Source organism: Varanus komodoensis, unplaced genomic scaffold (assembly GCF_004798865.1).
Source record: "Varanus komodoensis strain SLA01 unplaced genomic scaffold, ASM479886v1 scaffold30, whole genome shotgun sequence".
NCBI classification, from domain to species: Eukaryota; Metazoa; Chordata; class Lepidosauria; order Squamata; family Varanidae; genus Varanus; species Varanus komodoensis.
In genome coordinates, this window is record NW_025335762.1 from 1,121,157 (window position 1) to 1,139,518 (window position 18,362).

General features: G+C 54.8%; 2 protein-coding genes across 3 annotated transcripts; both read right to left on the reverse strand.

Moving 5' to 3' along the window:
- Positions 1-5,874: 5,874 nt before the first annotated feature.
- On the reverse strand, positions 5,875-10,215 carry LOC123027024 (protein phosphatase 1 regulatory subunit 3C-B-like). Its single transcript, XM_044437366.1, has 3 exons — positions 10,052-10,215; positions 8,037-8,091; positions 5,875-6,777 (listed from the first exon to the last, which is right to left on the reverse strand). Exons 1-3 carry the CDS (start codon positions 10,213-10,215, stop codon positions 5,875-5,877), a joined length of 1,122 nt encoding a protein of 373 aa, XP_044293301.1.
- Positions 10,216-11,481: 1,266 nt separating this feature from the next.
- On the reverse strand, positions 11,482-17,348 carry GINS4 (GINS complex subunit 4). 2 transcript variants are annotated; one of them, XM_044437590.1, is made up of 7 exons: positions 17,064-17,348; positions 16,033-16,119; positions 15,523-15,636; positions 14,965-15,062; positions 13,863-13,951; positions 13,231-13,321; positions 11,482-12,363 (listed from the first exon to the last, which is right to left on the reverse strand). In XM_044437590.1, the coding sequence occupies exons 1-7, from the start codon at positions 17,280-17,282 to the stop codon at positions 12,267-12,269; spliced, it is 795 nt and encodes a 264-aa protein (XP_044293525.1). In that variant the 5' UTR covers positions 17,283-17,348; the 3' UTR covers positions 11,482-12,266. The 2 variants fall into 2 exon arrangements, with proteins under 2 accessions (XP_044293525.1, XP_044293526.1); XM_044437591.1 differs by lacking the exon at positions 13,231-13,321.
- Between the last annotated feature and the right edge of the window lie 1,014 nt (positions 17,349-18,362).

Here is an 18,362-nt window from a genome sequence, read left to right on the forward strand (position 1 = left end):
CCTTCTCTCCAACCAGTTCCAACAGAGGGATACGACGTTCCTTCGCCACATTTTTTTCCCTCATTGTAACGGGGGAGGGAGGGGAAGATGGAAAAAAACTGGTCTGCGCCTGCGCTGCGCAGCAAACGTGTCTTGCAAGTCTTGCCCTTCTCTGGAATGTGACACCTGCCTGGTATTGGAGGGAGGGGAAGGCGCTCTGCACCGGAGCTCATCCCGGACAGGTTGGCGGCGGGTATCTGTTCAGAGGAACCACCTCGTCGCAGGACAAGAGGAGCGAAAGCCTTGCCATACTATGGCTGACGAAAGCCGGGAGCTTGTTTAGGCTTAAGGGGGGGGGGTCTAAGACCATGTTGCAAGTCTTGCTCCCCAGGTACACCTTAGACGGGCTAAGGCAGCCTTCCCCAACCCGATGGCCTTCAGGGGCAGTTGGACCACAACTCCCAAAATCCCCATCCAGCAAGGCCAGTGCCTGGGAATTCTGGGTGTTGCAGTCCAAACGCTCTGGAAGGCACAAGATTAGGGAAGGCTGGGGTGAGGCATGGCTGTCCTGGAAGTCTTAATCACATGGGGCCTATTGCTTTACTCGCATGTGCCTCTAGCAAACCGCCTCCCTCCCCTAAACTGTAGGTAACTGAGAGGTTATAAAAGCATTTTGTGCAGAGCCCATCTTGGGTGTCCCTCTGGGGGCTGCCTGTGTGCCCCATGTAATTCCTGCATGTCTGAATAAGCTACATGTTCTTTGGATTGTACACCCCAGTGATTTTTCTTGGCATTACCAACAGCATCTCAGTTAAGCCTCATTACTGCAGCCAAGCATCAGGTTAGCACATCCAGAGCCTCTCCTAAATTTGATGGAATTGGTACTCTTTATCTGTCTATCCCAGCTATTGCTGTTAGGTGCCATCAAAGCACCTCTGACTTAGGGCAAGCCCATGAGTGGAAGCCCTCCAAAAGCTCCTGTCCTTGGCAGCCCTGCTCTGCTCTTCTAAGTTCAAGGTTACCTTTATTGAGTCCATACATCTCTTATTTGGTCTTTTCTTCTCCCTTGACTTTCCCTGGCATGATTGTCTTCTCCAGGGAGCCTTGCCTTCTCGTGATGCGCCCAAAGTTTTACAGCCTCAGTTTGGTCATTTTTGCTTCTAGGGAAAGCTCTGGCTTGATTTGATCAAGGGCCCCCTTATTCATCTTTCTGTCTGTCCAGGGTATTTGCAAACCTCTTCCTCAGCAACATGTTTTGAATGCATCAATTTTTATTCCTGTCATTCCAGCTATAGCCAGAATGTTTAGAAATCATCTCTGGTTGGTGGGATAGAAGCAAGCCATCACCACAATGCTGTGGTGTTTTGTTTTATCTTACTCATTTTATTGTAAGCCATCCTGAGATGCTAGTGGCGGATGGGGTAGAAAAGCTTTTAATAAATAATAAATAAGATTAAAGCATGTCAAATTCTCCAGTCAGCCCCGTAAGGGCTCATAGCAGGCTTCCCCAACTTGTGGCCTCCAATATGTCACATATAAAGTTAACTACATGCAGCAAACCAGCCCATTAGCGAGTTGGCTGTATTAAACATCATTTTCTCTGATGCATCGCTTGCAGGTAGTTTTTAATTCTTGCATATTTACAGGATGGGGCTTCAAAGAAGTCAGGCAGACAGGACAGACAGGCCCATGAAGCCTGAAGTGATAGTCCATAATCCGGCTGCCTCAGTCTCCCAATTCTGTACAAGGGGTACATCTGGATCTCTGATGTACCCCTGGAGTGCAAGCAACTACTTACTTCCAGGGTATGAAACATCACTGTATTACAGAGCCTAAAGCAGAGGCTTTAGGTAGCTGCTCTTACTGCATGAACTTAATCTGTCTTGGGAGGCACCATTAGCGCCTTTAAAAGAACTGCTGCACCGGTGAAATCACACATTGCACCTGATGCCAAAGAGGCTTTCCTCCTCAGTGTCCTCTCTTGGCTTAAGAAACTCAGTTGTCATTCCTAGTTTGCTGACTCCCCACTAGCAGAGGTCAGAGGGACTTAACAGGATTTGCGTTCCATGACGCAGGCACAGGATATCCTGGTTTCTTTGACCAGATTAGTGGCTGGTTAGAGGTAGAGGAGCTAAGCAGGGCTTGCTGAGCCAGGACAGAGACTCTGCTGGTCGTGAAAAGCCGGTGGGGTGCGGTTGTGCCATTTAAAACACTGCTTCAGAAGCAAGATTTCATGCTTTCCGCTGCACATAGTCTTCTGCTTGTTCATACACAAAAGCAGTTGCATTTCTTTGGTCTTCGGGACCGATGTCGGCCAGGCTCTGGAAAGAGTCTTCCATAACCCACTAGATTCCACGATGGCCTCTTGGAGCCTTGGCTGAATAGTCCCTGATCGGCCCAGTTCTCACCCTTTGCCTTCTTATATATGATCCCAGAAATCCTTGCTGTGGGGGATAGCTCAGCATTACCACCACGGTTTTGCAGGTGGGATAGCAGGGCTGTGCCGGAGCATGCACTTTATCGGGATTTTAACCGGGGACGCCCAGCTTGAGCCCTCGGGTACGGTCCTGCGCCACAGACCCACTTTGCAGGCCTGGGGGCATCTTGTCCTCACCCCAGGCTGAGGCTACAAGTTCCCCTTTACTCAGCACTGGTCAGGCCTCACTGGGAGTCCTGTGTCCAGTTCTGGGCTCCACCGTTTAAGAGAGATGTGGACAAGCTGGGAAGGGCCCAGGGGAGGGCAACAAGGACGATCCGGGACTGGAAACAAAGCCCTGCTGGGAGAGATGGGAAGAACTGGGCATGCTGAGCCTCAAGAAGAGAAGACCCAGGGGAGAGAGGATAGCCCTCTTGAAGGGATGTCACAAAGAGGAAGGCCAGGATCGCTTTGTGATCATCCCTGGGTGCAGAACACAGAATAACAGGCTCAAGGGACAGAAATACCAGGAAAAATGTCATGACTGTTTGAGCAGTACAGCAGTGGAACCCAAGACCTCAGGGGGCAGTGGGCTCTCGCACACTGAAGGCACGCAGGACGCAGCTGGGCAGCCACCTGAGCAGCATGCTTGAACCTGGCACCCTGCACTGAGCAAAGGATGGGACCTGATGGCCCTCGGGCCTCTTCCAGCCCCTCTGTTTGTGATTCTCTGACTCCCCTGAGGCCTGCCCTAATGGAACGACAAGGCAGCAAGGTTGCACAGACCGGTTTTGCTAATAGGACTGCCATCCCGCACCCCATCTGCACAGCCTTGCTCAGAGAAGGCTATCCATGGCTACCTGGTACCTATATATTCCTTTCAGTGTCAGCAGCAGTATGCCCGTGTCTGCTAGTTGCTGGGGAGCATGGGCAGGAGATCCTGTTGCATTCAGTCCACCTTGTGGGACCCTGTGAACAGAAGGGTGGAGTAGATGAACCCTGCATCCATTCCATCAGAGCAATCCTGAAGTTTTTAACAAGACCTTTCTGAGCTTACAAAAAAGGCAGGAGGGGGGAGGGGGGCATGATTCAGTCTTATTAAATCATGCAGTGTGCAGAGAAAATGGCTAGGAAGATGACACTCCCCTCAGAGAGGCTTACCTGGTGCCTTACCTGGTTGTCACAGCAACACCCACTAACACCTTTTTAAACAGCATGGATATTTAAGTATGTACTGTATGGATGCTTTGATAATGGCAAGCGTGTTCCACATAAGTTTGTTGACTTTTTGCTGCAGCAGTGTTTTACAGCCTGTCTCAAATGTTAATTTAACTCTCATTTTTTTTATTGGGTCTATTACTATTGGATATTACTTTATATATTTACTGTTTTTTTATTTTATTGCTTGCCTCTGAGTTTTATTGGAGCGTGCAGCTTAGAAAAAATCTAAATAAAACAACAAGAACAGCCATGGGCAATAACCTGCTGTAACATCCTTTTCCGGGTTGCTTCCCACATACCATGTGGACCCCTGAACTATGCAGGAGTGACAGGCACATGTGAACGAGCCACAACAAAGCAACGATTGAAGATAGCTGTTTTATATAATGTCATCTACAGTGCAGTGGTTTCCGCAGAGCTGGTTCATCTATTCGTCCACCAGTCATTTGAGGGTCAAGTGATGTGCCCAGGTGGGTGCCCGGCCCTTTGGCCTCGGGCGGTCGAGGGCGGCGTTTGACCATCCCGGGCTTGCATCAAGGCGACGGAGCAGCACAGCGCAGAGTCGCTGCCTTGTGACTGAGGCCTGGACTCACGGGGGGTGGGTTTTTCTCCCTTTTGCCCCCCTTTTTTAGTTACACACATGCTCCAGTCCTCAGAGCTGCACCCCAATGCCCCAAGAATCCAGTACTGCCAACCACTGCCCCGATCCACGTTGGCACATTGTTCTTACAGCTTTCCTGCCTCCGTGGAGGCAGTGCTCTGTAAAGGGAACATGCCTGGATCGACCATGCAAGACGAGCCAACCCCCCCCCCCGCCTGGCAGCAATGGCCTGCTGCCGGGAAGCCCATCCGCTCCACGTGTCGCAATGGAGCAAGAAGTCCTGGCACACCAACCCTGCAACCGCTGCTGCTTCGCTCGAACAATTCCCTCCGGGAATATATGGATGTTCCTCCCGTGTGTGGACGGGACAGGAGGGCACTTGCCTTCAGAAAGAGGCGGGGGGGGGCACAGGAGGTGAAGCACAGGGAGCGGGCAGCCGGCTAGTCCAGGGGCCCGAGGCAACAGGGCCGTTGCCCCTTCACCTCGCCAGAGCCCCAGGCTTCCTGGGCCGCCCTCGGCACTGCCCACGTCTCTCTGCACGGCTCCGCCATCGCCACGTGTAGGGGGAGCCCCACGGAGGAGCTCTGGGCTGCCTTCCCCAAGGCTCCCGCAAGGGGCAACAAGGGGGGCCAGCCAGGCCAAAGCCCTCCTGGGGAGGCCCAGGCCACAAGCCGGTTCTGCGGCACCTCCCTGTGGCAGCCGCTAAAGCCCCCCGGCCGTCCTTTCGCAACCCAGTGCGCTCCAGATGGGTTGGGCTACAACACCCATCATTCCCAGCCAGCCTGTGTCCATGTGGAGGTCACTGGACTGGGGAGGCTGTGCCAGCTGCAAGGGAGGGGAAGGAAGGTTTCCAGCCTGGATCAAATGGAATATAAGGAGAATCTATAGGAATGTTTCTATGGCATTCTGCAACCTGACCCTGGGCGTGCGCACCCCAACGCCAGCCCCATGGAGGAGACTGAGATGCTCTTTGCAAGCCGACGGCCGTTCAGGTCGCTTGATATGCATCCCCCTTGCAACAACCCTGCAGAGTAGGCGAGTGATTGAAAGACCAAGAGCAAATCTACGAAAGTAAGACTTTCCATCTAGAGCAGGTGTGACAAAACCTTTTTCTGCCAAGGGTCACATACCCTTGGGAGTGAACTGGTGGGGGCGGAGCTGAAGCCACTAGTGGGAGGAGCCAGACCAAACGTGGGTGGGGCCCTAGCGCTTTTCCTTCCCTCTCTTCCTCTCCCCAACCAGCTCTTGCCACAGGCCTGAACTAGTCGCCTGTGGGGAGCTTTGGAAAGTTCCTGTGAATTGCGGGTTGCCCACCCTGATCTTCAAAGTTTCCGGCTGAGGTGGCACCCAAACCAAGGGCTTCCCAGATCGCAGGGCAGGACTCCTGGCTGCCACGCCATCCCGCTCCTGGCAGCTTGGACGAAAGACGTGCCGGCAAGCGGCTTCCCGTGTGAAGTCCGATTCCTGTCTGCGGTGAAGCAAGAGTCCTGCGACCCCGAGTCAAGACGGCTGCAGGGTGACTTGCTTCTTGCTGCCGCAGTGAATCCTGCTTCCTCCGCGAAGCTCACGACATCCATGCCGGATCAGAATGCGCACTGTCGGCCTCGGGAGTCATTGGCTGAGCCGGAGGGCAATGTGCGGGAGAGCCAAAGCGTTCCTACCAGTACGCTTGGTTGTCTGAACGCCGCCAGGTCTGCAAGCGGGAAAGGACTAGAGCTGCGGCGCGAGAGGTGCCCAAGGGCTCCCTGGCACCGACCGCGCTCTTTGCCAGGCGGGACAGCACACCTGGTGGAGAAGGGCCCATCACAGGCCTCACCTGGTAGTTCTTCCCTTGATTGTTGTCCCAGTAGACGTTTTGGTGGCAGCGAAAGGAAATGCAGAACTGAATGGTTCCGGAAGGAGCTGGGGCTTTGGGGAGGGCCACCTCGAAGGCAAACACATCCGTGTCAGTGTAGCCGTATGTGTTAGGCATGTACTGGCAGCAAATGTCATGGAAGCTCTTCCAAGAGTCAAAGGTGATGCGGATGAACACCTCCTTCTCGAAACCGATGTTCTGGACCTTGATTGTCCCCGAAAGAGACCTTTCCTGGATCAGGCAGTTCTCCAGGGACACAAAGGTGCTTTGCAGGCGGCTGCGGAAGGCGGCGTAGTCAGCCGAAGGCTGGGGGAAATCCAGCATATATTTCCTCGCTTCGGGGCGGGCGCCCCGCAGCTTGTTCCGGAAGCCGGTCAGGTGGGAGAGCGCCTGCTGCAGGTCGCACAGGTCCTCCTCGATCTTGGAGAAGATCCGGACGGCTGTCAGGGAGAAGCCCTTCATGTCGGCAAAGACCACCCTCTTCTTCTTCTTCCCGCGGGGGCCCTTGGCGGCCTCCAGCCTGCCGGGATCCTCGCAGAGCTGGTAGTTCAGACATGGGCGCAGGGGGGGGTGGCCCAGCCCCTCCCGCAGCTCTTCGTAGGAATGGAGCAGCTTGCGGATGGGTGGCGTGTGGCTCAGGCAAAGCCGCGTGGCCAGGTCCCCCGGCGGAGAGGCACGGGGCACGATGGCCCGCGTGCTGAACACCTGAAACAGGCTGGAAAGGTGCGGGGGGGGGGTTAGCAGCTGACTCGGAAGGGCCCCCCCAGGATCAAAGAGCTGAGAGCCTGCAAGCGACTGCACTGCTTTGTGTGACACTTCATTCCTCTGCATTACAAAGATTGATGCACATTTGTGGGGGGGGGCACAGTATCCCCTGCACCGTGTATAATGCCCTGTCTGCCGCACACAAAAGCTCTCCCATGTGCACATCAGCCCGGCAAGCCCAGGAAGGGCTCGAAGCTCCAATTTGTGGATGCTTTTTGCCTTTGCCCCGCTTCCCTGGAATATCCCCTCCCCCCGAGGCTTCCCAGAAGGAAAATGGGCCCTTGGGCTGAGAGAGATATATGTCTGGGAGAACGTTCTGTGTGATGCACCGCCCAAATACGGGCCCTTCTGATTTTATATGTATTCCTTTGCAAGGCAGGGTATATGCCTTGCTCCACCCCGCCTGCTTTTCATTCTCGCGACAACCCTGCGAGGTAGGTTAGGCTGAGAGAGAGAGGGATCAGAACCGGGGGCTCCCCGAGAGGGAGCACAGCTTGGTGCCATAAGACACCCGTGTTATGGCAGATGACGGACACAGAGCAGTTTTGCCTGGGGAACACCACCCGGGCTAGACTACAAGGGTCGATACTTAGCTTCCAGAGACCAGGAGTGGACGCCACCGTACACGCAGTGATATTGTGGTCCCGTGCCGTTCAGGTCCAGCCCCGGCATGAGGAGATGGATGCACTGCTCCAGGCAGCTGAGCGTTTGCACGTGGCATGAAAGCTGTGGGATTCCCACAGCCCTCCTCATTTGGAAGGGCCGCTTTTGCTACCCTAACGGAGGCAGTAAAATGCCTTGGGCCACCCCTGGCCAGGTGTTTTACGCGCCGGCTTCCTTCACCTCCGGGCAATGTTGGGGAATGCTGTTCTCTGGGGCCAGAAGCAGCTGCTGCCTGCAGGTTTGCCGGCAGGTCTTACCTGGTGGCGATGTCAAAGCTCGACCCCGGTGCCTTGCACATGCCATACAGGTGCTGTGCTGCTCAGCCAGGACCCTTCCCCGAAAAATGGTGGGGCTCGGGCCGCAGCATACAGGGAACGGCAGCTTTTTGCAGGGTTGCAGCCCTATCAGAAGAGAAGCTGAACCTGCAGCCGTTCTCCCCCGAACCCTTTCAGCATCACCATGGGACACGATGGGGGGGGGGGGCTAGAACACGTGAATGGCCGCAACACCCGCCCCCAGCAAGCCAGAGCACTCACTCTCCGCAGCTCATCGTCCCAGGTCGTCTGCTCGCGGTGCTCGGAGGAGGAATGACTGCAGCCGGGGAGAGAGAAAGGGCGCCGGGCGGGACAGCCACTCCCCTTCGCCGCCCGGGCCTTGCCCCGCACGGATCTCACTGGCTAATAGCTTCCTGGCTGGATTCCCAAGTTCAGGCTTTCCTCTATTCAGGAGGGAGAGTCTGTCTTGGACGCAGAGTGGAGATTAACTTCTCTCTGAGCCTGTTTCCTGGGGCAGTAGGCAGAGGAGAGATATCCCCTGAGCATGTGCAGAGCATTCTTTTACTGAGCAGCTGAACCCGGGAATTCCAGGTGTGTCCCTGGAGAAGTAATACATGGGGCAGAAAGGCACACAAGGCCCTCTTCAACTGCTCACCCCCATTGCAAGGGAATATTTCAGGGGTGCCCCCTTTTCTGTTCATGCAATCAGGGGAGTCCTGGAACTGAAATAGGAAGGCGACTGGAACAGATTCCCATGCAGGCTGAGACTGGGACAGGTGTGCCGCAGGGTGTCCAAAAAGCCCTCTGCTTTGAACCCTGGTTCCTCCTGCTGTTCAAATGGTAATAACAGTGGCCCACCTTGCAAGGCTGTTGTGGGGGCAGAGGGCTTCGGATGGGCTTAGTGCTTGACGGGACAATAAAGAACTGGAATGTGGCTTCCTTGTGGGGGGGTCAATGTGAAGATGAGACCCCCCCTCCCTTAAGAACATCAGCAGGAGCTGGAATTTATTACCAGCTCTGGAAGGGCAGTTGTAGGGTTTCACTGCCTGAAATTTTGCTTCCACCACAGCCTTCCTCACCCTGGTGCTGTCCTGATGTGCTGGAATACTGTTCCCATGCTGTCTGGGGATGATGGGAGTCGCATAGCAACCTGTCTGGATGGTAGCAGCTTGGAGAAGGCTTACCTCCCTCTTTTCCCTCTTAGCCACAGGAAAAAGGCCCCCAAAGTAAACAGGAACCCCACCAATGGCTCAACTGCCCTCCACTGCACCTGAACAGAGGAGAGAGCTCCCCAGTTGAACTTCTGCCTGGCATACAGAAAAGAGAGGAACCAGTTCTCCTGCTTGCCTTGCCGCCTGAGCCAAGCAGGGCCCCAAAGTGAGAGCTGACAGGGCCCAGCTTTCTGCATGTAGCCTCACAACTGCTGATCCTCGACAGAAGGGGCCCTGATCCAACCGCAAGCAACGAGGGCTTTTAAAAACAGGCTGCTCCTGTACGCCAGCCAGCGACCAGGGCCAAACTGAGTCCCCCACCCCGAATTGCACACCCAGGTTGCAAGCTCTCCCTTCCTCCAAGCTCGGCTACAAGGCGAGCGTGCCGGGTGACGCTTCTCTCCGCATCCCCAGCCCAGAGAACGTGACCCAGTCTCCCCAGGGCAGGTGTCCTCCGGGGTGCTGGACAACTGCTCCTATCAACCCGCCAAGGCAAGTGGGTGATAAGCGGAGCTGTAATCCAACACACCTGGACGGGGAAGGTGGCCCTCAGCTACAGGGCCCACCCCCGAGGACAGCCACGCAGGTGGCCTCAAGCAGCCCTGCCCTCAAGCCCCTCGCTGCCACGGGTATCTGCCCACGGCAGCTCCCCCACAGAGCACCTCCGGCAAGTCCCGGGGCCCCTCCGAGCAGCCACATCCCGGCTCCCCCAGCGGGCCCTGGTGTGCCGGCCAGGGCTGATGCCGGCTGCAAGCCCCCCCCGGCGGCCCCTGGCCTCTTTTAATCGCCCTTTCAGCCACATGGGCTGGGCTAAGAGGATGAAGCGGCTAAGGAGCTCGTCAGCCTGGAAGCTGGTCGGAGGCCTTTAGGAAGGGAAACGAGCCGCGTGTGCGCTCGGGCGAGGTTCCCGGGCAGGCACGGGGATGGCGGGCTCCGGTGGGAACGGCAGCTCAGGCTCGGAGGGGGAGTGGAGTGCTGGCCCAGCCGTGGCGCGGTGGTCTCCCTGATACGGTGGTCTCCCTGCTACGGGAGCTGCTGAGACTTGCGAGGCCCCGGCTGCCCGACCTCTCCCGGCAATCCAGCGCTGGCTCCAAGCCCTTCAAGGACACCCACTGAGCCCCCTCCCACCCGATGGTGGGGAAGAAGCCGGCGGGCAGGGTTTCTCGGGAGAACTTGACACCCCAGGAGATGTCGACACACCTGGTGGCTGGACCAATTAGGGGCTCCATGGGAAGAGTGTCGGGGCATCCACTTCCATAGTGCCCCCCCCCCCAGACCGGCCCTGACTGGTTCATAAGCAAAGCTTTCGGTGAGCGGGGGCAGAGCGAGGGATCAGCTTTCCACCTGGAGTGCGGCTTTCGAGGCTTGCGAATACATTGCTTCTGTATGCTTCTGAGGCATCCGGATCCCTCGCCGTCCTAGCTCAGGGATCCGGAGGCATGTGTTCAGGGATGTGTGCATCCCTGAACACATCCACAGCACCAGCTTCAGAAAGGCTGCAATGGTGGGTGGGGCCCAAGACCACGCTGCCTCATGGGACCCCCAGCAGTGTTGGCAAGGCGCCCCACACCCTCTCCCTTCCATTACTTTTAATCATGGAAAATCAACGCCCTACCTAGCATCAGGAACGGTCTCTCCCCGTGCACTAAAGCAGCCTCCAACTTGATCATGGCAAGCTCCTGGCTTCTTCTGGAGTTTCCAAGTGCAGAACGTGTACAGAACAGAGAGGCTGAGCACAAGGATAAGGCAGGATAGAAATGTGGACTCTTCCCAGAGACCACAGCTTAGTCCGCCCCTTTCTGTCCTGCTCTCCACTGATTCCCTCCCTCCCTCCCAGCCTGAGGAGGAACATTGCTCGCTCCCACAGGACTGACCCAACGACGCACAAGGTCTGGCCAGCGCAACCTTCCCTTCCCTTCCCCTCTGGATGCCCCAGTCCACTCCACAGCGCCCCCCAGCTCACCCAGAGCAGCTCTGGGGACACACTGCAAGCGCAGGGGAGGGCAGATTAGTTCCACCCCCCCCTTCCTCTTCTTCTGGGAAAAAGACCATAGCTGAGTTCAGACCACACCATAAGCCAAGCTCAAGGATTGGTTGTTGGCCATTGTTGCCGGGCCACGGATTGTCCCGTTGTCTGAACTCAGCCGCACTGACCAACCGTGGTTTGTTAACCACAATCCTTCACAACCCAAGAACCAACCTTGGGTTCCCTTCAAGGGTTGTAGCTAGTTAGTGAATCATGGTTTCTTATCTGAGTTAGGTCCAAATTCCATGATAACGTGCATTTCAGCAACTCGATGACAAGCCACCCTGAGCGATGGAAACAAGATGCAAATCTGCCCAGGAAGGCCTCGGCAGTTATAGGCTGCTTGTAAATACATGTATAGACAGACAGATAGATAAAGGCAGGGCGAAGGCAGAGGGGAAGGTGGTGTTCGTGTATGCAGCACTGCTGGAGGGGCAGCATCCTTGACACAAATGACGATGAGAAACACTCGCACAACACAGGGCTGCCCTTTAATTCCTCTCCACGCCGCCACAATCCCTTCCCCCTGCAAGCAGCGGCTGGCGTTTCCTGCAGATCTGAAAGTCTTCCAGGGGCCTCACCCTGGTTGTCCCGATGCTCCAACTTCTGCGGCACTGAAGTTCCTCGGCAAAGGATGATGGGCTTCCATGTCCTGGCACCCTTCAAGCCTTTCTGAACAGACTGAAACCCATGTGAAACCGGGTTAAGGCCTGGTGTGGACAAGGGCAAACCCTTGTCCCCAAAGAGGACAAAAGGGGTTTACAACATTTGTGGAAAAGGTGCAGGGGGGTTCACTGTTGTCAGATATCCTGGATGAATTCTTGTACCCACGGAACACACACACACTGCTGGCTGGGGGAGCCACCCCACAGCCCTGGAGGGGCAGGAAGTCAGCATTACAGGTGTGCAAAGGAATTCCAGTTCCAGCATGTCAGAGCTTGGAGGCCACGCCCAGAAACGGCTCTGTACCATCTCCTGGGCAAGCTGCAGGTGAACGGGCAGGTGGGGCAGGGCCAGGCTCTCCCCTCCTAAAAGCCCTTCTCCGATGCCAGGGCCCCCCTTCAGTTCTGCCAGCCAGGGTAAATGCTGCCACTCTGGCAACCGTGAGGCGGAATCCAGCTGCTGGCACAGCAGGGACGTGGCACTGAACTCCCAAGCTAGACAGGGAGGCCGATTCCCTCCAGGGAGGTAGGAAAGGTCTGGCCATTTGGCATTTGCAAAGAGAAGAAACTGCAGGAAGCTCCACCGCATGGCCTAGATGAGCTGCACTGCCCCTGAAGCTACCAAGGGAGCGATGGTTTTGTACCGCATCAGATGCTGCGAATCCTCCTCCAGGTCGATCGTGTATTCCCTGCAAGAGACGAGGCCGTAAGTGTGTGCTCAGCTCGACCTCGCAGATGCTTACTTGAAAGGAAGCACTGCTGAACTGAAGTGTACATTATGCGTGCCCATTAGAGGATCTTTAACTCAGAGAAGCCTGATGGTCTTTCCTTAAAACCTGGGCTATTTTCATCTCCTCCCCGAAATGGCTTATGCAGGAAAAAACCTAATTAAAAATCAACGGCTAAATGTCAACACCCTAAAAACAGCTTCCCCTAAGTTTCTATTTTAAAATGTGAGTCCTCTTACTGGCTGCTTTATACACGACCAGCCAAGCAGGTTGAGAATTACAGAAGCTGCCGCCGACTCATCTGGAGAACAACGGCTAGTACGAGGCTGCTTTAGAACAGGGGTATTTACTTATTTGGTCTGCATCCTGTCTTTCCACCAAGGAAACAGTGGTCAGGCAGCAAGCAAGAATAGCCACATTTTAAAATGTAAAGAACAGCTCCAGCACCCATCCATCGAGCATGTCAAAACAGTGAGGCTGAAACCCACTCAAAACAAGCTCCATACCCGTGACGGCTGAATGACCAAGATCTTTCATGCCCAAGCATCTCAGAGGGAAAGTGATTTACAGACCAGCTACGAAACAGGCTTACAAGAGGAAGGCATCTTCGAGTGTCACAAGGTGATGGGGAAAGAGGGATGCTCCTCTCGGCTTTGCTACCCTTGTGGTTCAATAATAGCAAAAAAAGAAAGCTCAGCCTTTTCTCAAGAACACAGGGATGCTATTTTGGTACACCCCCCTTATTTTGCTTCTGGAGCAGCGTCATTTGGCAGCCCTGCTTCTGGTCGCCTCAGGGCACGGCTGGATCACCACACAGCCCACCCCTACCTCTGCTCATCTGCTTCCGGCTCCACCAGGATATTCTCTTGCCTCTCCTTCACTCGCAGGAACACGAAGGAGTCCAGGTTCGGTCTGGGAACTGTGAGGAAAGGCAGCATACATGTGGAAAGCTTACGCACCAGCTCCTCTCTTCTTTGCTCTCCCAAGCAGCTGTGATTTGCACCGCCAGAGGGACACAAGGGGAGCTGTGCGAGCACACGCTCCTTCCACACGCACACAACACGCGCTTTCCACCCAAGGAAGGTGTGGGCACCCTTTGTGGTGTTACAGGCCTGTGCCTCCATTTGTCCACCTCCAATTTTGTCTGCCAAACCAGCCTCCGCCCCCACCCCCGCCCCCACCATTCGAGCAACTTGTTCGTTGTATTTCATTTGCTTTAGGCCTGGTGGCTGAGCCTGACTCAGGCTGGGGACCCTGAATATTCATTATCTTCCCTGATAGCCATGCAGCTGCTACAAACAGAGTTAGAGAAAAGTCTGCTTTGGTCCTTGAGCCCTGCGACCTCAGAGGTAGCCCCGCAAACGCGACCCCAGCACAGCGGGGGGGGGGGGGGGACTGTGCCCGCTGCTTCTCCAGGGTCAGAACTCAGCCTGAGGGGACTCAAGGCAGGCTGCGCTTACCAGCCTTTAGGAGATCCACCTTTTGCAGGTTAGGAGGCATGTGCTTCAAAGCCATATTGCTCAGATGGGTCTCTGTGTTCGCCATGTACCTGAAAGGGAGGCACTTGTTAAATTGCCTTTCCATTGTGAGTTTTCATAAGTCAAAGCAAAAGCAAGGCCCATAGCCATTGCAGCATTTTTCCTTCTCCCTCCCCATTCCCTTTCCTTTTGTGTTGTGCTTTTACAGATAAGCCTGCAGGTATCTTTTTAATCTTTGTTATCTTTCCAAGCGGTCCTGGGAGCCAAAAGAAAAGAGATAAAATGTATCAATAAAATAAATGGCTCTGATGGCCAGAAAACACATTCTCTATTAATATTTCTTCAGTTTTGATATCATGGCAAAGTTATGAACAGTCTTATATGGAAGTCTTTGCTTTGTCAAGAACAAATTCTGGCATGTTGTAAACAGCCTGGAAACCTCTAGATATGTCAGACTTTGAGTCCCTCTATTTTCCTAAGCCAGTGGATTTGCTGGGGATCATAGGAATTGTAGTCCAAAATATCTGGAGTGTGTCGGGTTGGAGGGTGGCTCCCCTACATGCTTGGTCGTCCTCCAGGAATTCATGTCCAGCATGTGCAATCCCAAGATCCCCAGACTTTACCTGATGCAGGTATTCTTACATTTCAGACTGAAATCCTCCAAGATAAAAGACAGCTAATCTATCTATCTATCTATCTAACCTGTTGTGTGTGTAGCATTGTGTCTCTGTCAGCCTGGAAGCTTTTACCTGCCCAGCTCCTGTGCCTTTAAGGAGAGCCTGGGCAGGGGTGCCAAGACCCGTCTCTGCCCTGTGCAACAGCCTTGCCCACCAGTTTCCGCAGATCGTTAAGCACCCAGTGGCTAGGAAGGTTGTCCTTCTGATCAGTGGGCCACCCCATTATGCAAATTGTCAGGGTCTAACACTCTTGGGTAGTGAGTGTGAACCTTCAGAAGTTGCAAAGCACAACACAGACTTGGATACACAGAAATCCAAGCTCATACAGCTCCTGGGGCAGGATAAAACTCTAATAAACCAAATAAATTTGTGACAACATCTACCGTTGGCTATAGCCCTCCACTCACTCTTTGGCAAAGGCAAATTCTTCTGGAGACAGGATGGATGGCTCCCCCTCTGCGCGAGTCTTCTCCTTCTCTAGGACGTGAGGAAAATATTTCTCTATCTTCAAGAAGAAATAAACAGGGTTGAGGATGCCAAAGCCCTTTGCAGTTGTGCTGAGCCCAGAAATTGCATGGAAAATGAACGAGAAGGTCCTGTGGGAAAACAGGTGCTGGTCCAGGACCCTGCTTTCTGTGGAGTTGTTTTTCAACCTTGCGCCTTGCAGGTGCTTTGGACATCAACTCTCAGCAGGCTCAGCCAGTGGCCAGGAATTCTGGGTTCTAGTCCAAACATCTGGAGAGCATCAAGATGGGTAGGGCTACCTTAGCAGGAAGGGAGGCTGGAAAAGGCCATGAACTTGTTTAGTGAGAGTATGTGGGAACCCAAGCCATAGCTTACGGAGGTGTTCAGCAGGGAAAGGAAAAGACAGGAGGGAGAGGATGGTCCTGCCCGGCACAGAGTGATTTCTACATGTTGCCTGCAGAAGGAAGCACCCCCAGTAACTGGACCCAGTGGGCCATTACCTTCTGGAGCCGGCAGCGCAAGTAGCTGCTGAGGACGTAACGGATCCTCTCGACCTCCATGCGGTGGATGCTGACCTTCAGGTCCCCTTTCTTGGCCCGCTTCAGATTGTCCTCCTGCAAGGCAAACAATCAGAAGGAAGGATCTCTTGGCTGCCCAAGCCCATTCATCTGTATGGATGTGACAGGCAGATCTTTGTAGACATGGGAAGAGGTGAAGAGGGGGCATCTATTCACAGCCAAGTTAAATTGAAGCAATTCTCTCAAACCACCCCGGCCATCACAGTTCTGAGTGCAGCCCAGCGGTGGTGGACTGGGATGGACGGATGCCTGGACGGGCAAGGACATCGCAGCTCCTCTCATGCTGGCTGGGGGCGATGGGAGTTGCTGCCCCACACATCAGAAGGGCTCCTGGGAAAGGCTGAACTTCAGGTGAAATTTTGTAAGAGGCATTTCAGGCTAGAGAGCAAATGATTTGCTTGCATCCGAGACCCAATGGTCTTCTGTTCTCACCATGTGCTCCAACTGCTCAATGACACACTCGACGATCTCCGATTTGCTTTCCAGCAGCTCAGGGGAAAACTTCTCATTCATCCAGGCCTGGAGGGCAAAAGCAGACAGAATGCGTTGTGGTTTTCTCCACCCTGCGACCCTTCCCCCTCTCCTGCCATGTTTGGATCTGCACGGCTAACCGCTTTGGCTTGCACCAGGGGGCAAGAGCTCCTTCCTGGGAAAATTCACCTATGCTGGATGCATCCTACGCAGGATACCTGGAGTTGCAGTCCCACCCATCCGGGGGCACCTGGTTGCTGAAGGCCAAGCACGCTTGCCTGGAAGCAAGGACACAATCCTACACATGTCTGGAAAGAAAGCGGCCCTACAATCCCCAGCATGTCCCAACCAGACACATTTCTCTTTTTCTAAGCACACCTGCTGGGGCATACTGGGGTTGTAGTGCTTTTGGGGTCTAAACGTGCATGTGATTGCCCTCAACCTCCCTAAACTTACTTCTGAATTAGCAGCACTTAACACGGATTTGTCCAGGTAAGGGTAGCGGGGGCTTTGGAGTTATGAGACCCCCACAACAGGGCATGGTCCCATAATTCCTCGCAGGGTCCGGAAGGCTGGCCTGGACGTATGGGGGGGGGGGGGGGTGAGTTGGCGGCCTCCTGGTCCACGACGTCCTCGAGTTCTTTGCCTGTTCCCACCCCCGCTCTGGTCTCTGCATACAACCCACGCTGCACCATGTTAATCCTACTGCGAGGGCCCACTGCAATGAACGAGGCCTCAGCTGCGCGGCTCACCGAATTTACTAATAGGATCGGCAAGGAATACAATCGCAGGGGCCCCGGCCCGTAGCAGCCCAAAGGTGGGGGGGGGTCACCAAAAAAACCGGGGGGAACGTTTCCTCTGCTCTGCAGCCTTTTGAAGACAGAATTGCAAACGCAAAGGAACTCTGGCAAAAAGAAAACTGGAGGGGGCGACGAAATGGGGGGGGGAGGTGAGGTTTGGCACCGGCTTCAGTGCAGGATCGGCCCGCTCACCTGCTCCAGGCTTCGGATGAGCTGGGCCGGGGTCAACAGCACCTCCTCGCTGCCCGCCTCCGAGCCCCGGTCCGCGTCCGGGTCCGGGTCCGCGTCCGCCTCCGCCATCGCCCCGGAGCGGGCGCCGCGCTTTCCCGCCAGCGCTTCCAAGAGGGAAGCCTCGCCCAGTGACGCCAGCGCGGCGCGCGGAGAGGGAAGGCGGCTCGCCCCGCCCCTCATGCATATGCATGAGGGGGTCCCTTTGCTCGCTCCCCCCTATAAAGGGGGTCCGGCGCACTCGCCAAGGCGGGGCGGGGGGGCATCTGCCGATGTAACACGTGCTCCCCGCTATCCGCCCTGCAGCTCTCCACGCTTCCGCTTCACCGGATCTGCTGAGCCTAGCCAGGTAGGAATCCAACTGGTGCAGCCCCACGCACCGCTGCGTTGCCCAAGGCTGCTGGGATAGGAGCCGAGCGCCAACGCCGATGACGCAGAAGCGGCTTGGCCGCTTTTCCTAGTTCGCGGGGGCTGCGTTCTTTCCTCTCCCCCGCAGAACACGCTGCTACGCGCTCGCCGCCCGTTTGCTGTGTGTCGCAAGTGTCTTTGGCACTAAGCGTGGCCTTTGCTTGCTTTGTTGCAGGAAGGAAGAGGTCTGACTGTGGCATGTTCCATCATTATACTCAGGGGGCTCCCCAATTCCTCCTGTAGGACCTGCGCTGCTTTCCAATAATCTTGCACCAAATGCAAAGCTGTGAAGAGTTTTGTATACTGAGGACCAGTGTCCGGTCTCAAATTAAGACTCCCGATCGGAAGGGCTTGTGGTAGTCCCACCTGGTGCTTCTGTATTTATTTGTCGCAGGAGAGAATTACTTTCAGTCTCCTTAACTTAAAAGCAAGTTTCCATGAGCAAAAATTGAACCAGTTTGACAATTAGTAGAGCCCTTTTTCTTCCTTCATTCCCACAATCCTTTCATGACCCTCTCGCCAGTCAGGAGACCAGTACTGCCATTCCAGTTAGGAAACCTTCCCGTGTTCAAAACAAAGGAATATCCAGCTTTCAGCAAGTGAGCCGCCGTCTCACTCAACATGCTAGCTTTCTACTTGGGAAGATTTATTGTATGGATAGAAAATACTTGTTTTACTATCTCCCCCATGGGATGAAATGTGACTATGATCTTAGGAAAACTACTGTGGGATTATTGCTGCCCCAAATCCCCCCCATGATTCCCAAGAAGCTACTAAGCAAAGATGGCTTGAAAAGGGGGACCAGGGACAAACATGGAAACAGAAGCTCCAGTTTGAGTCCTTATGCCGTTAAGC

What these genes read in the sequence shown, in the direction of transcription:
- LOC123027024 (XM_044437366.1), bottom strand. Translation starts at nt 10,215, where the DNA reads ATGGAGCCCCTAATTGGTCCAGCCACCAGGTGTGTCGACATCTCCTGG. An exon ending in GCGCTGGATTGCCGGGAGAG is followed by an intron (nt 8,092 to 10,051) that starts GTCGGGCAGCCG and finishes CCCCGGCTGCAG; the next exon opens with TCATTCCTCCTCCGAGCACC. An exon ending in GGGACGATGAGCTGCGGAGA is followed by an intron (nt 6,778 to 8,036) that starts GTGAGTGCTCTG and finishes AGCCTGTTTCAG; the next exon opens with GTGTTCAGCACGCGGGCCAT.
- GINS4 (XM_044437590.1), bottom strand. Translation starts at nt 17,282, where the DNA reads ATGAGGGGCGGGGCGAGCCGCCTTCCCTCTCCGCGCGCCGCGCTGGCG. An exon ending in TTGAGCAGTTGGAGCACATG is followed by an intron (nt 15,637 to 16,032) that starts GTGAGAACAGAA and finishes TTTGCCTTGCAG; the next exon opens with GAGGACAATCTGAAGCGGGC. An exon ending in CCGGAAGCAGATGAGCAGAG is followed by an intron (nt 12,364 to 13,230) that starts GTAGGGGTGGGC and finishes CGTCTCTTGCAG; the next exon opens with GGAATACACGATCGACCTGG.